The sequence below is a fragment of the Aulonocara stuartgranti genome, assembly GCF_965226115.1.
Source record: "Aulonocara stuartgranti genome assembly, chromosome: 4".
Classification (NCBI taxonomy): domain Eukaryota; kingdom Metazoa; phylum Chordata; class Actinopteri; order Cichliformes; family Cichlidae; genus Aulonocara; species Aulonocara stuartgranti.
The window spans coordinates 38929663-38946183 of NC_138942.1; the positions used below are offsets into that span (position 1 = coordinate 38929663).

At 50.4% G+C, this 16521-nt stretch overlaps 2 protein-coding genes across 3 annotated transcripts in view; both read left to right on the forward strand.

Annotated features, from left to right (window-relative positions):
* Positions 1-955: 955 nt before the first annotated feature.
* On the forward strand, positions 956-12905 carry LOC309704247 (uncharacterized protein; the record flags this gene model as incomplete). Its single annotated transcript, XM_082529295.1, has 3 exons — positions 956-2923; positions 2972-3354; positions 12788-12905. The coding sequence occupies exons 1-3, from the start codon at positions 1532-1534 to the stop codon at positions 12903-12905; spliced, it is 1893 nt and encodes a 630-aa protein (XP_082385421.1). The 5' UTR covers positions 956-1531.
* LOC309704924 (NLR family CARD domain-containing protein 3-like) overlaps positions 12756-16521 on the forward strand; it is a 38674-nt gene continuing 34908 nt past the window's right edge. For both annotated transcript variants that reach the window (XM_082530434.1, XM_082530435.1), the window contains exons 1-3: positions 12756-12905; positions 14509-14640; positions 14738-14839. In XM_082530434.1, the coding sequence (XP_082386560.1) occupies positions 14552-14640; positions 14738-14839 (191 nt within the window). In that variant the 5' untranslated portion in view covers positions 12756-12905; positions 14509-14551. The remainder of the gene's footprint in view (positions 12906-14508; positions 14641-14737; positions 14840-16521) is intronic.

Consider the following 16521-nt stretch of genomic DNA (forward strand, 5'->3'; position numbering starts at 1 on the left):
TCCATCACACCTTCCAATGTTTATATGGCGTGCACACATATTAACCTTGCAAGGTCAAAGTTCTGTTTTATGTTATATTAATACATCTATCTTTGTTTGAGTTACCTGGGGGTTGGCTTCTCCTGTCTGGCAAAAGGTGTGGCAAAGGGCTGCGAGACCTGAAGTACCACTGACAGCCTAATTGGATTGCACCACATGCTTCATTGCCTGGGGGGTGTTTCATGTTTGTTTCATTGTTTTGTATTAGTTGGTTATATGGCAGCCATCTTGTTTTCCCCCGTGTGTGTCATTTGGTTTAGCTAAACCAGTATTTAAGTTTCCCCCGTGTGTCATTTCAGCAGGTCAGTTTGTTATATGTTTGTTTGAGGTTTTGTTAATTATTATCTTGAGTTTAGTCTATTGAGTTGACCTCTTTTATTGGTCTGCCTGTTTAAGTTTTGGCTTTGTTAAATATATTTTTGGGTCAATAAAACTCCTTTTTTGAATTAAAACCACCTGTGTCCTTTATGCTTTACTGCTTGGTCCCTGACAGTTACAAATGATCTTCTTATGGCCTCTGACAGTGGACTCATCTCTGTGCTTGTCCTGCTAGACCTCAGTGCAGCATTCGATACTGTTGACCATAATATCCTATTAGAGCAATTAGAACATGCTGTAGGTATTACAGGTACTGCACTGCAGTGGTTTCTATCATATCTATCTAACAGACTCCAGTTTGTTCATGGAAATGGAGAGTCCTCTTCACACACTGAGGTTAATTATGGAGTTCCACAGGGTTCAGTGCTAGGACCAATTCTGTTTACATTATACATGCTTCCCTTAGGCAGCATCATTAGAAGACATAGCATACATTTACACTGCTATGCTGATGACACCCAGCTCTATCTGTCCATGAAGCCAGATAACACACACCAATGAGTTAAACTGCAGGAATGTCTTAAAGACATAATGTCACGGTCCTGGGTCTCCTGACCCAGCGTTTTTAGTTCTTTGTGATTTTCGTATTATTGTACTTGTGTGATTTATTCTATGGCTTCTAGTTTTGATCCCTTGCCCTTCATGTCTCCCTGTGTGCCCCTCTATGTATTTATGAGCCCTCGTCCCCTTTCGTGTTTATTCCATGTCTCCCCTGCCTGTTACGTTGGTGTTCTACTCGTGCTCTCTCTCCTCCTGTACTTCCTGTTTCTCCTCTCCCGTCAGTGTTCAGTTCACCCCGCCCTGTCTCGTTATGATTATCAGTGTCACCTGTGTTCCCCGTGTGTTCCCACTTCCCTCGTTAACCCTCTGTGTATTTCTGTCTGCGTCTCCCTCTGTTCAGCGTGACGTCGTCCCTCATGTTGTGTGGATCTCCCTGTGTCTCTTCGCGTATGTTAGTTTACTTTTCCCAGTTTAGTTTTGTATTTCTTATGTTCTGCCATTCCAGCATTAAAGCTGTGATTTTGAGTTCATCCCCGTGTCTGTGAGTTTTGCGTTTGGGTCCTCCTCCTGCCTGCCACACAGCCGAGCCTTGACAGTACGACGTCACCACAACATGGACCCAGCAGACTTACCCGGGGAGAGCGATCTGATACGTGTCCAACGCCTAGTCGAGTGGATAACCCACACTTCCAATACAAGGGCCAAGATTGTGGGGATAAATGCTATCGAAGCAATCCTCAAAGGAAATTCTCATCTCCGCCAGGTCAGTGGATGTTTGGACTTATTGGCCAATTTGAATGACGCCCGGGAGGCGGCGCGAACTCGGGAAATATCAGACTTGGCCCAGCAGCAACAGACAACAGCCACCCTGGAGCAGCCGCGTCAGTTTCACCGGCCGGATGTGGTTTTTCCCGGCCCTTTGGAGCCATCTGCGGGGAAAAAGAAACGGCATTCACGCCGCCGACGCGCCACCCCACAGCCGGACATTCAGCCTTCTAATTCACCTGTTGTGCTACCAGAAGCTCAGTCGGCTCCCTCGCAGCCCGTCCCAGCTCAGTTAGCTCCCTCGCAGCCCGTCCCAGCTCAGCCAGCTCCCTCGCAGCCCATCCCAGCTCAGCCAGCTCCCTCGCAGCCCATCCCAGCTCAGCCAGCTCCCTCGCAGCCCGTCCCAGCTCAGCCAGCTCCCTCGCAGCCCGTCCCAGCTCAGCCAGCTCCCTCGCAGCCCGTCCCAGCTCCGTTAGCTCCCTCGCAGCCCTTCACAGCTCCGTTAGCTCCCTCGCAGCCCTTCACAGCTCCGTTAGCTCCCTCGCAGCCCTTCACAGCTCCGTTAGCTCCCTCGCAGTCCTTCACAGCTCCGTTAGCTCCCTCGCAGTCCTTCACAGCTCCGTTAGCTCCCTCGCAGCCACCCTCAGTTCAGTCTCCTGTGTCCCCGTTAGCTCAGCCATTAACTCCACCACAAGCTCCATTTTCACCTCTACCATCGCTTCAGTCATCAGTTCGGTCTGCCACTCAGTCGCCCTTAGCTCCATCATCCACACTGCCACCTGTTTCTCTTCCACCACAACCGTCACTACACCCAGCCACTCAGGCTGCTACTCAGCCAGTCATTCAACCCATAGCCCTGCCGTTGCCATACCCTGTAGCTGAGCCACTAGCCGTCCGACCCACAGCCACTTCAGCCACTCCTTCACCCGTTACACCTCCACTACAACCATCAGTGCAGTCTCCAGTGTCCCCAGTGCAGTCTCCAGTGTCCCCAGTGCAGTCTCCAGTGTCCCCAGTGCAGTCTCCGGTGTCCCCAGTGCAGTCTCCGGTGTCCCCAGTGCAGCCTCCTTTAGCACAGTCACCCACTCAACCACCAGCACCACAACCGTCACTACCTCTAGTTCATTCCCCTGTGAAGTCATTAACTCCACCACCTACTCCACCCTCACCACCACCGTTACTACAGACATCAGTTCAGTCCCCTGTGCAGTCATTTACTTCTCCACCGTTAGCAGCTCAGGTCCCCGTGTGTCCAGTAGCTCAGGTCCCCGTGTGTCCAGCAGCTCAGGTCCCCGTGTGTCCAGCAGCTCAGGTCCCCGTGTGTCCAGCAGCTCAGCTCGCACCTGAACCTTTGGCCCAGTTCCCCGTAGCAGTGCGGTTTTCTAGCCAGCTTAACATTGAGCCCGGGGTCCCAATCCTCTCTGGCTCTACTTCAGCTCCTGCTGGAAGCTCGGATGAGCTCATCCAGGACTCCGTGGCTCCCACGCCGCCATCTACCTCGTCCGCTGGGGGTTCCAGTGAGCCCGGCCAGCACCTCCCTGTCTCCGCTGGAGGGTCCGAGAGGCCCGTTCAGCCTCCTGTCTCCGCTGGAGGGTCCGAGAGGCCCGTTCAGCCTCCTGTCTCCGCTGGAGGGTCCGAGAGGCCCGTTCAGCCTCCTGTCTCCGCTGGAGGGTCCGAGGGGCCCGTTCAGCCTCCTGTCTCCGCTGGAGGGTCCGAGGGGCCCGTTCAGCCTCCTGTCTCCGCTGGAGGGTCCGAGGGGCCCGTTCAGCCTCCTGTCTCCGCTGGAGGGTCCGAGGGGCCCGTTCAGCCTCACGCCGCATCAGCTGGAGGGCCCGAGGAGCCTGTCCAGCCGCCATCTGCGACCGCCTCGTCATCACCTGGCCCGGCTACATCCGCCTGTGCTTCTGCTACGCCTGGCCCGGCCTCAGCCTCTGCAACCTCGCCTGGCCCGGCCTCAGCCTCTGCAACCTCGCCTGGCCCGGCCTCCGAGTCTTCGTCTGCCGCAGCCTCCTCTTCAGAGTCTTCGTCTGCCGCAGCCTCCTCTTCAGAGCCTTCGTCTGCCGCAGCCTCCTCTTCAGAGCCTTCGTCTGCCGCAGCCTCCTCTTCAGAGCCTTCGTCTGCCGCAGCCTCCTCTTCAGAGCCTTCGTCTGCCGCAGCCTCCTCTTCAGCTGCTTCGTCTGGTCCAGCATCCTCATCAGCTGCTTCGTCTGGTCCAGCATCCTCATCAGCTGCTTCGTCTGGTCCAGCATCCTCATCAGCTGCCTCGTCTGGTCCAGCATCCTCATCAGCTGCCTCGTCTGGTCCAGCATCCTCATCAGCTGCCTCGTCTGGTCCAGCATCCTCATCAGCTGCCTCGTCTGGTCCAGCATCCTCATCAGCTGCCTCGTCTGGCCCTGCGCCCACCGGGCCATGGCCGGCACGCCTGGGACTGGAGGGCCGCCGCTGCCTTCCGCGCGGTCGGCCTCCTGAACTGCTCTGTCGTCTCCTTCGCCGCCGCCGCTGCCTTCCGCGCGGTCGGCCTCCTGAACTGCTCCGTCGTCTCCTTCGCCGCCGCCGCTGCCTTCCGCGCGGTCGGCCTCCTGAACTGCTCCGTCGTCTCCTTCGCCGCCGCCGTTGCCTTGCGCGCGGCCGGCCTCCTGAACTGTTTCCGCGTCGCCGCCGCCGTTGCCTTGCGCGCGGCCGGCCTCCTGAACTGTTTCCGCGTCGCCGCCGTTGCCTTGCGCGCGGCCGGCCTCCTGAACTGTTTCCGCGTCGCCGCCGTTGCCTTGCGCGCGGTCGGCCTCCTGAACTGTTTCCGCGTCTCCGCCGTTGCCTTCCGCACGGTCGGCCCCCTGAACTGCTCTGTGTTTTGGGTTGTTTTCTTGGGCTCCGGTGTTTTCTGTGCTCTTTGTTTTCTGTTCCGAGCCCTCCGTCCTGGGCCCCCGCCGCCCGCCCTGGGTTGTTTTCTGTTTGGTTTTGTTTTTCTGTGTTTGGGCTGTCTGGAGCCAGCCCTTGAGGGGGGGGGTACTGTCACGGTCCTGGGTCTCCTGACCCAGCGTTTTTAGTTCTTTGTGATTTTCGTATTATTGTACTTGTGTGATTTATTCTATGGCTTCTAGTTTTGATCCCTTGCCCTTCATGTCTCCCTGTGTGCCCCTCTATGTATTTATGAGCCCTCGTCCCCTTTCGTGTTTATTCCATGTCTCCCCTGCCTGTTACGTTGGTGTTCTACTCGTGCTCTCTCTCCTCCTGTACTTCCTGTTTCTCCTCTCCCGTCAGTGTTCAGTTCACCCCGCCCTGTCTCGTTATGATTATCAGTGTCACCTGTGTTCCCCGTGTGTTCCCACTTCCCTCGTTAACCCTCTGTGTATTTCTGTCTGCGTCTCCCTCTGTTCAGCGTGACGTCGTCCCTCATGTTGTGTGGATCTCCCTGTGTCTCTTCGCGTATGTTAGTTTACTTTTCCCAGTTTAGTTTTGTATTTCTTATGTTCTGCCATTCCAGCATTAAAGCTGTGATTTTGAGTTCATCCCCGTGTCTGTGAGTTTTGCGTTTGGGTCCTCCTCCTGCCTGCCACACAGCCGAGCCTTGACAGTACGACGTCACCACAACATGGACCCAGCAGACTTACCCGGGGAGAGCGATCTGATACGTGTCCAACGCCTAGTCGAGTGGATAACCCACACTTCCAATACAAGGGCCAAGATTGTGGGGATAAATGCTATCGAAGCAATCCTCAAAGGAAATTCTCATCTCCGCCAGGTCAGTGGATGTTTGGACTTATTGGCCAATTTGAATGACGCCCGGGAGGCGGCGCGAACTCGGGAAATATCAGACTTGGCCCAGCAGCAACAGACAACAGCCACCCTGGAGCAGCCGCGTCAGTTTCACCGGCCGGATGTGGTTTTTCCCGGCCCTTTGGAGCCATCTGCGGGGAAAAAGAAACGGCATTCACGCCGCCGACGCGCCACCCCACAGCCGGACATTCAGCCTTCTAATTCACCTGTTGTGCTACCAGAAGCTCAGTCGGCTCCCTCGCAGCCCGTTCCAGCTCAGTTAGCTCCCTCGCAGCCCGTCCCAGCTCAGCCAGCTCCCTCGCAGCCCATCCCAGCTCAGCCAGCTCCCTCGCAGCCCGTCCCAGCTCAGCCAGCTCCCTCGCAGCCCGTCCCAGCTCAGCCAGCTCCCTCGCAGCCCGTCCCAGCTCAGCCAGCTCCCTCGCAGCCCGTCACAGCTCCGTTAGCTCCCTCGCAGCCCTTCACAGCTCCGTTAGCTCCCTCGCAGCCCTTCACAGCTCCGTTAGCTCCCTCGCAGTCCTTCACAGCTCCGTTAGCTCCCTCGCAGCCACCCTCAGTTCAGTCTCCTGTGTCCCCGTTAGCTCAGCCATTAACTCCACCACAAGCTCCATTTTCACCTCTACCATCGCTTCAGTCATCAGTTCGGTCTGCCACTCAGTCGCCCTTAGCTCCATCATCCACACTGCCACCTGTTTCTCTTCCACCACAACCGTCACTACACCCAGCCACTCAGGCTGCTACTCAGCCAGTCATTCAACCCATAGCCCTGCCGTTGCCATACCCTGTAGCTGAGCCACTAGCCGTCCGACCCACAGCCACTTCAGCCACTCCTTCACCCGTTACACCTCCACTACAACCATCAGTGCAGTCTCCAGTGTCCCCAGTGCAGTCTCCAGTGTCCCCAGTGCAGTCTCCGGTGTCCCCAGTGCAGTCTCCGGTGTCCCCAGTGCAGTCTCCGGTGTCCCCAGTGCAGCCTCCTTTAGCACAGTCACCCACTCAACCACCAGCACCACAACCGTCACTACCTCTAGTTCATTCCCCTGTGAAGTCATTAACTCCACCACCTACTCCACCCTCACCACCACCGTTACTACAGACATCAGTTCAGTCCCCTGTGCAGTCATTTACTTCTCCACCGTTAGCAGCTCAGGTCCCCGTGTGTCCAGTAGCTCAGGTCCCCGTGTGTCCAGCAGCTCAGGTCCCCGTGTGTCCAGCAGCTCAGCTCGCACCTGAACCTTTGGCCCAGTTCCCCGTAGCAGTGCGGTTTTCTAGCCAGCTTAACATTGAGCCCGGGGTCCCAATCCTCTCTGGCTCTACTTCAGCTCCTGCTGGAAGCTCGGATGAGCTCATCCAGGACTCCGCGGCTCCCACGCCGCCATCTACCTCGTCCGCTGGGGGTTCCAGTGAGCCCGGCCAGCACCTCCCTGTCTCCGCTGGAGGGTCCGAGAGGCCCGTTCAGCCTCCTGTCTCCGCTGGAGGGTCCGAGAGGCCCGTTCAGCCTCCTGTCTCCGCTGGAGGGTCCGAGAGGCCCGTTCAGCCTCCTGTCTCCGCTGGAGGGTCCGAGGGGCCCGTTCAGCCTCCTGTCTCCGCTGGAGGGTCCGAGGGGCCCGTTCAGCCTCCTGTCTCCGCTGGAGGGTCCGAGGGGCCCGTTCAGCCTCCTGTCTCCGCTGGAGGGTCCGAGGGGCCCGTTCAGCCTCCTGTCTCCGCTGGAGGGTCCGAGGGGCCCGTTCAGCCTCCTGTCTCCGCTGGAGGGTCCGAGGGGCCCGTTCAGCCTCACGCCGCATCAGCTGGAGGGCCCGAGGAGCCTGTCCAGCCGCCATCTGCGACCGCCTCGTCATCACCTGGCCCGGCTACATCCGCCTGTGCTTCTGCTACGCCTGGCCCGGCCTCAGCCTCTGCAACCTCGCCTGGCCCGGCCTCCGAGTCTTCGTCTGCCGCAGCCTCCTCTTCAGAGCCTTCGTCTGCCGCAGCCTCCTCTTCAGAGCCTTCGTCTGCCGCAGCCTCCTCTTCAGAGCCTTCGTCTGCCGCAGCCTCCTCTTCAGCTGCTTCGTCTGGTCCAGCATCCTCATCAGCTGCTTCGTCTGGTCCAGCATCCTCATCAGCTGCTTCGTCTGGTCCAGCATCCTCATCAGCTGCTTCGTCTGGTCCAGCATCCTCATCAGCTGCCTCGTCTGGTCCAGCATCCTCATCAGCTGCCTCGTCTGGTCCAGCATCCTCATCAGCTGCCTCGTCTGGTCCAGCATCCTCATCAGCTGCCTCGTCTGGTCCAGCATCCTCATCAGCTGCCTCGTCTGGCCCTGCGCCCACCGGGCCATGGCCGGCACGCCTGGGACTGGAGGGCCGCCGCTGCCTTCCGCGCGGTCGGCCTCCTGAACTGCTCCGTCGTCTCCTTCGCCGCCGCCGCTGCCTTCCGCGCGGTCGGCCTCCTGAACTGCTCCGTCGTCTCCTTCGCCGCCGCCGCTGCCTTCCGCGCGGTCGGCCTCCTGAACTGCTCCGTCGTCTCCTTCGCCGCCGCCGTTGCCTTGCGCGCGGCCGGCCTCCTGAACTGTTTCCGCGTCGCCGCCGCCGTTGCCTTGCGTGCGGCCGGCCTCCTGAACTGTTTCCGCGTCGCCGCCGTTGCCTTGCGCGCGGCCGGCCTCCTGAACTGTTTCCGCGTCGCCGCCGTTGCCTTGCGCGCGGTCGGCCTCCTGAACTGTTTCCGCGTCTCCGCCGTTGCCTTCCGCACGGTCGGCCCCCTGAACTGCTCTGTGTTTTGGGTTGTTTTCTTGGGCTCCGGTGTTTTCTGTGCTCTTTGTTTTCTGTTCCGAGCCCTCCGTCCTGGGCCCCCGCCGCCCGCCCTGGGTTGTTTTCTGTTTGGTTTTGTTTTTCTGTGTTTGGGCTGTCTGGAGCCAGCCCTTGAGGGGGGGGTACTGTCACGGTCCTGGGTCTCCTGACCCAGCGTTTTTAGTTCTTTGTGATTTTCGTATTATTGTACTTGTGTGATTTATTCTATGGCTTCTAGTTTTGATCCCTTGCCCTTCATGTCTCCCTGTGTGCCCCTCTATGTATTTATGAGCCCTCGTCCCCTTTCGTGTTTATTCCATGTCTCCCCTGCCTGTTACGTTGGTGTTCTACTCGTGCTCTCTCTCCTCCTGTACTTCCTGTTTCTCCTCTCCCGTCAGTGTTCAGTTCACCCCGCCCTGTCTCGTTATGATTATCAGTGTCACCTGTGTTCCCCGTGTGTTCCCACTTCCCTCGTTAACCCTCTGTGTATTTCTGTCTGCGTCTCCCTCTGTTCAGCGTGACGTCGTCCCTCATGTTGTGTGGATCTCCCTGTGTCTCTTCGCGTATGTTAGTTTACTTTTCCCAGTTTAGTTTTGTATTTCTTATGTTCTGCCATTCCAGCATTAAAGCTGTGATTTTGAGTTCATCCCCGTGTCTGTGAGTTTTGCGTTTGGGTCCTCCTCCTGCCTGCCACACAGCCGAGCCTTGACACATAAAGACCTGGATGGCCGCTAACTTTCTGCTTCTTAATTCAGATAAAACTGAGGTTATTGTACTCGGCCCTGAAAATCTTAGAAATATGGTATCTAAGCAGATTCTTACTCTGGATGGCATTACCTTGGCCTCCAGTAACACTGTGAGGAACCTTGGAGTCATTTTTGACCAGGACATGTCCTTCAATGCACATATTAAACAAATATGTAAGACTCCTTTCTTCCATTTGCGCAACATCTCTAAAATTAGAAATATCCTGTCTCAGAGTGACGCTAAAAAACTAGTTCATGCATTTATTACTTCCAGGCTGGACGACTGTAATTCATTATTATCAGGATGTCCAAAAAACTCCCTGAAAAGCCTTCAGCTAATCCAAAATGCTGCAGCAAGAGTCCTGACAGGGACTAGAAAGAGAGAGCAGATTTCTCCTGTTTTGTATTCCCTTCATTGGCTTCCTGTTAAATCCAGAATTGAATTCAAAATCCTGCTCCTCACATACAAGGTCTTAAATAATCAGGCCCCATCTTATCTTAATGACCTTGTAGTACCATATCACCCTATTAGAGCACTTCGCTCTCGCTCTGCAGGCCTACTTGTTGTTCCTAGAGTATTTAAAAGTAGAATGGGAGGCAGAGCCTTCAGTTTTCAGGCCCCTCTTCTGTGGAACCAGCTTCCAGTTTGGATTCAGGAGACAGACACTATCTCTACTTTCAAGATTAGGCTTCAAACTTTCCTTTTTGCTAAAGCATATAGTTAGGGCTGGACCAGGTGATCCTGAATCCTCCCTTAGTTATGCTGCAATAGACGTAGGCTGCCGGGGGATTCCCATGATGCATTGAGTTTTTCCTTTCCAGTCACCTTTCTCACTCACTATGTATTAATAGACCTCTCTGCATTGAATCATATCTGTTATTAATCTCTGTCTCTCTTCCACAGCATGTCTTTATCCTGTCGTCCTTCTCTCACCCCAACCAGTCGCAGCAGATGGCCCCGCCCCTCCCTGAGCCTGGTTCTGCTGGAGGTTTCTTCCTGTTAAAAGGGAGTTTTTACTTCCCACTGTCGCCAAAGTGCTGCTCATAGGGGGTCATATGATTGTTGGGTTTTTCTCTGTATCTATGAAGCGCCTTGAGGCGACTTTTGTTGTGATTTGGCGCTATATAAATAAAATTGAATTGAATTGAATTGAACAAGTGAGGCTGAGGGAGATCACCTTTGAAACTCGGTCCCTCAGTATTGGTGCCCCTCAAGGATGTGTCCTCTCACCACTACTGTTCTCCCTCTACACTAACGACTGCACCTCCAAGAACTCGGCTGTTAAACTCCTAAAGTTTGCAGATGACACCACTGTCATTGGCCTCATTCAGGATGGTGATGAGTCTGCATACCGGCAGGAAGTTGAGCGGCTGGTACTCTGGTGCAGTCAGCACAATCTGGAGCTGAACACTCTTAAAACTGTAGAGATGACAGTGGACTTCAGGAGACATCCCTCAACTCTGCTCCCCCTCACCATATCAGACAGCCCTGTGTCGACTGTGAAGATCTTCAAGTTCCTGGGTACCACCATCTCCCAGGACCTGAAGTGGGAGACCAACATCAACTCCATCCTCACAAAGACCCAGCAGAGGATGTACTTCCTGAGACAACTGGGGAAGTACAGTCTTCCACAGGAGCTGCTGATCCAGTTCTACACTGCGGTCATTGAGTCTGTCCTGTGCTCCTCCATCACAGTCTGGTATGGTGCAGCCACTAAACAGGACGCGCAGACTGCAGTGGACTGTACGGGCAGCAGAAAGGATCATCGGCGCCCCCCTGCCCTCCATCCAGGACCTGTACCTCTCAAGAACCAGGAAACGGGCAGGGAAAATCATCACAGACCCCTCACACCCTGCACACAGACTTTTTGATCTGCTGCCCTCTGGCAGATGGTACAGAAGCCTGCAGACCAGGACCACCCGACACAGGAACAGTTTCTTTCCCCTCGCCATCTCCCTTCTAAACAGTTGACCTGTCACACTGCTCCCACTGCCAGACTGCAGCTGCACCTTATGTACATTCTGTAGTATTCATTCCACCTCATTCATTTCTGTATTTTATGTATATAAGTTTAGATTAGTTATTTATAGTTGGTTTACACAGCTTTGTGTATGTATGTATGTGTACGTATGTGTAATGTGTATATATAGACACGTGTGTGTGTGTGTGAGATTTACATTGCTGTGCTTGAGAGCCACTATCTACCGGTACCAAATTCCTTGTATGTGTCTGCAAATATACTTGGCCAATAAACACGATTCTGATTCTGAAAGGAAATTTCCTGTTATGTTGTGGAGTATATGCGAGAATTCAATAAAAAACACACGAGTGAAAGATGATGCCCTACGTGTGTTTGGGTACTGGTTTTTATTTGGTGGTTTTGCCTTGGGCTTGTTTATGTGTCCCTCGTTTCCATGTTTGTGTGAGTTGGTGGGTGTATTGGTATCCTGCAACTGATCAACCTCACCAGGGGAGCTACTTAGCAGAGTTGCTGAGCTCCCATCAACACTGGATTGTCGTGTGGGACTTCAGTTTCCCAGCACAACTGTGGCTAGAAGTGTGAGTTTATTGCTGTGGTGGATGTACCAATGGCTGCCTCTGTATTTTCCAAAAGGATTGCGGAAATGAGGGGCAGCGAGCACCGGGTACATGAACACTAGGAAGCAGAGATGAAGAGCACGGGAGTCGGGGACGCATGGGGATCAATTGTTGTGTACTATTTACCTCACTGTAATTAAACACACTGCATTCATCAGAGTCCTGTATTTGGGTCATACTTTCCCCGCAACCCCACGCTCTGCCACGGCAGACTGTGACAAAATGACAGATCTGATACTCTATATTGACATTTATTGCTGGTCTACAGTTTATTAGTGAGATACATACCAATGGAGACAAAATGTCACAAGTTCTGACTAAGGGACCATCGACGTTAGAACCTGAAAATGCTAAACCAAATTTGTCAATTGTGTTACACAATGGAAGTGACTGGGACACAATATTACATGTATGCAGGAAGTCAAAGAAATGGGGGCAAAGAGAAGTCTGCCCCACTTGTTGATTAGATGGGGATAGAACTGATGCAACAGGAGAATCTCATTCATTTCAGAGAAAACAAGTTAAAGAGTGTCAAACATTTCATGTATCTTAGGTACATTATTTCAAACTCTGAACTTACCTCATCCCCATGAACTGAAGGAATATTTGAGAAATGGAAGGAATTAAAACATTCAATTTTAGCTAACAGTGTATTAGCTGGAGCTTAAAGCTAGCTAATACACAACTACAGGAGATAACCAACCATTCCCAATTGATGACTTCTGTTATTTACAACATCTGAAATACAGTGGTCACATATGCTGACTGGAAAATAAAGCTATGGAATGCAGTGGAAAAACTGTTGAGCACTGATACGCAGCAGAAATGAAGGAATATGATGAATAGAGTCAAGTTTATGTAACTGCTGGATAATATATTCAATCATGAGCACAAGTACAAGTGAAATGTGTATAGAGTGAAAAGATCAAGATGATGATGCACATTTGTTGAAGGTACGATGATCTAAAGTCACATGAGAGAGTAGCAGCTGATCTTTGACCTGTGAGCTGCAGATTCAGACTCTTTTATAGTTTGTTTGAAGTGTTTAATGTTTAAATTGTTTAAGCTTGCAGACACACCCACATTCAGGCTGTACACTTTTGAAAATTATTAGCGAATTGCTATAAACAGTGTAGGTTATATATCAGAGTGTGGTAGCTGATCTTTGACCTGTGAGCCAGATCATAAGACTCTTTGATGGTGTGAAGTGTTTAATGTGATGCAGCCTGCAGACACAGAGGACTGGTGACGGAGAAGAAGCAGAGGAATTTCTCTGTTTCTACACAGACCTGGTCCAAACAGCTGAAAGTTGCAGATTGAAGAAGTTCATGGGAAAAAGCTGAGTAAGTGCAACTTTGATTCATTCCAGTCTCTGAGGTTTTTTAAGGAGATTGGAAAGAAAAGCGTCTGGACTTCTTTAGGTTGCTTGAAGACGTTTCACCTCTCATCCGAGAAGCTTCTTCAGTTCTAGGGTAAAATGGTGGAGAGTCCCAGATTTAAACCCCGTGGGAGTTTCCCCCCAAAGAGGGACAAAGGACCCCTGATGATCCTCTACCTAATCACATGAGCCAAGGTGTGAAAATGTGTGGGTCAAAATCAGCCAGGGTTTCGGGTGAGCTCATCATCTCTGAGGTTTCCTCTTTGTCACAGAGCAGCTGCTCTTTGTTTGTTAGCGTGTTTCTGCAGAGAACACACAAAGACTTGTTTTTTCTCTGACGTCTGGTGTTTGATAAAGACTCCAAAGCAACAACAAAGTCTCCAACATCCAGCTCAGAGCCTTTCAAACAGAGTGTGCAGGTTTGTTCTCCTCACATCATCACATCAGACTATCAGTCTGTGTGGGCGTCTTCATCAGACTGTGCTGAAGAAAATGTTCCTCACACATCTGCCACTGTTTGATCCTCTTTAACAGAGGAAGTGTGACTGTGCTGTGATGTTTAGTCACAGTCAGTGTTCATGTGGACTCTGAACAGGCTCGCAGTAAAACCATCAAACTGGAGTCCTGATATGAGAACCTGCTTCAAATGCTGGACTCCAGTTTGACTCTGAAGTTTTTTTTTATGAAGGATCAGAGTTCATGTTTGTCTGTTAAATATTCTCCCGAATTCATGGAGAATATTTAACAGGACTCAGCGCCCCCTGCTGGTTCCCTCTGAGTGCTGCTGTCAGTCTCCAATAATCCTGTAGGATGGATTTATGCAGTCCTGTTTTTGCTTGGTTTTTCACTTCCGGCTTCAAGTGTTGTCTGCAGCAACATTTCTTCATCAGATCTATTTGATCTTCTAGTTTCAGATCTTTTCAAATGGAAGACATCAGCAGTAAATATTGAACACAAATAGAATGGGTGGCAATGTTATGTGGTGGAACACATAATGGTTTACATTAAAATAACTTCCTGTTCCCTTAAATAAGCCTCTCACTGAGTCCTGACGGTGTGCAGTGATAACAAATAAAAAGTGCAAATAACAACAGTAGGAAGTTGTCACTGATGTGTTGTGTTAGTCAAAAAGCTGCTGAAATCTGGAACCTCATTGGCTCAAATCCTTCTAAACGGATGTCCAGTAGCATGGCAGACATTGTAGAACTCCTTTGGGTGCTTATTTGGGCATTTTTTATGAAGTATGATTAAACTGAAAGTGTGTATCACTTCCTGACATGATGTCTGACCAGCTGGAAGCTTTTTTTCATCCCACTCTAACTCCTCCCCTGCTGATGATCCTGAAGAGATTGTTACATAAATAAAGCTGCTCTCTGCAGCCATGTTTGACCTGCTGCTTTGTAGGACTACAGTAATGGAGGATTTGGAGGCTGAACGCGGCTCTGTGACACTTTTTGTAGTGAACTGATGAAAGCTGTGTCTCAGATGGATGTTAGTCCAACACATCAGACACGACCTCTGCAGCTCTCAGTTGATGTGCACATGAATGATTTGTGTTTTCTCTGCAGGTGAAGGTAGAAAGTGTGTGTGAGCTGATGTGAATTCAGCAGCATGGATCAGTGTGAGGACAGAGAGGAGGGAGCCCCTCCCTCTAAAACCACTCTGTGTGGGGAACATGAGAGCCAGACCAAAGCTCAGAGGTGAGATGACCATCTCTAACTGTCATCTCTAACTGTCCATGACTCTTCTCCATGTCACAGCTCAGCACTCACATCACTGCTCCATCTTAATTATCAGAAACCCACCTGGACCTCCACCCAGCTCTGTGTCCTTACAGAGTGATGCGTCTAAAGATGAGTTCATTGATTTTAAAGTCCAGCCACTGTCTGCTGCAGAGAGGTGAGCTGTTAGTAACATGAACTCTTTGATGTCAGTTTGGCGTCTGATTTAAATTAACTGTTTGATGTTGTTTCCTGGTCTGCAAATTCTTTTTTCTTCTTCTTTTTTTTGCTTATTCATCACACCTAAATGATTATGTCATTTATTCAGGTCCAAACCTACCAGGCACTGTGTGGAAAAGTAGCAATAACACCACTTCACAAATGACAGACCTTTTTCCATTCTGCCAGAAAAAAAACCCAAAATACTTTTTATCATCAGACCAGAAACATTCATAGACAAATAGAAACTTCTCTCTGACATGTATGGACTTAGAAAAAACTGATTAACAGAGAGGGAGTAGAAGAAACTACAAATTTCATGAACAATAAGAAATTCGTTGTTCTAATAGACAACAGTTAGTGAAGAAGGATGAGCATGAAGCTGAACTGTCTTGTATTATTAACAAGCATATCAGTGATGCAAAATGTAACTCACATCAGCACTAGTAAAATGAAAGGAAAAATGTGCAGCCAGAAACTAACCAGTTTAAAAAAAAAAGTATTTTCTGTAATAGAAAGTTATATTAGTTATATTAACTGTAAAGATCGGACTTTACAGCAGCTGAATTTATTCTGTATCCATGTTTTTAGTAAAATGTGGAATTGTTGAATTAAAACAAGTTCCAAATGAAACTCAGTTTACAAACAAATATAACATTTTTACAGGATTTAGAGGAGTTTAGATCACAGGGTGTATTGTACGATGGTGTCCTTCAATGTATCCTGTCTGCTTATGTGTTACATCGATGAACACTGATTTGTAAGTTAATAAATATCATTAAATTGGGAAGGATTGAATAAGTTTAAGCTTCATGCTGTAATGAGAAGTTGGTACAGTTCTCTCCTTCCTTTCTTCTCCATGGAGAACAAAACCAGAGCTTTAAGATGAGCGGTGTTGCTGAGGAAAATCTGAATCCTCTTCAGAGGAGAAAAGCACGTCTCAGGTTCAGCTGTTTCCTGCCATAGTGACGGGGATCTTAAAGACAGAGAGTCTCTGTCAGAGTGGTCTATAGCTTTGTTTCTGTGCGAGGTAAAAAAAAAAAAAAAAAAAAACGGAACAATTTAAGATTAAAATTCATGAAATTAACATTTTAAATTTACAATTTTAATATGAAGGACACTTTCTTGGTTTCAGCCCTGTTGTACTGCTAAGGAAACATTTTGAGGGACTTAATCAGAGTTTAATGGACACAGAAGTATCTGTTCAAACATTTGAACACAACCGCCGTTAGAGGAAAGCCTTACTACAGCTCTGTTTATTTTGTATGAATTCGTCGTCATCAGAGTGTAAAAAAAAACATCTTTTATTTATAATTTGGGACAACATCATCCAGCTTTGTGTTGGTGCTGATCCTGGTACTGAGTTAAATACCAGTTTTCAGTTATTAATAAGCAGTGTTGGGCAAGTAACTTTGAAAAAGTAATTAATTATAGTTACTAGTTACTTCTTTAAAAAGTATCTGAGTTAGTAACTGAGTTACAACATTCTAAAAGTAATTAATTACTTGAAAAGTAACTATTGCATCTGAAGATGAGTCCTCCAAAATCCCATCTGTTTTCACCTGCAGCTGGAAGGGAGAGGTAACTCACTGACATGTCTACAGTACAGATGATTCCTCAGAGTAACTCATACAGTATCTC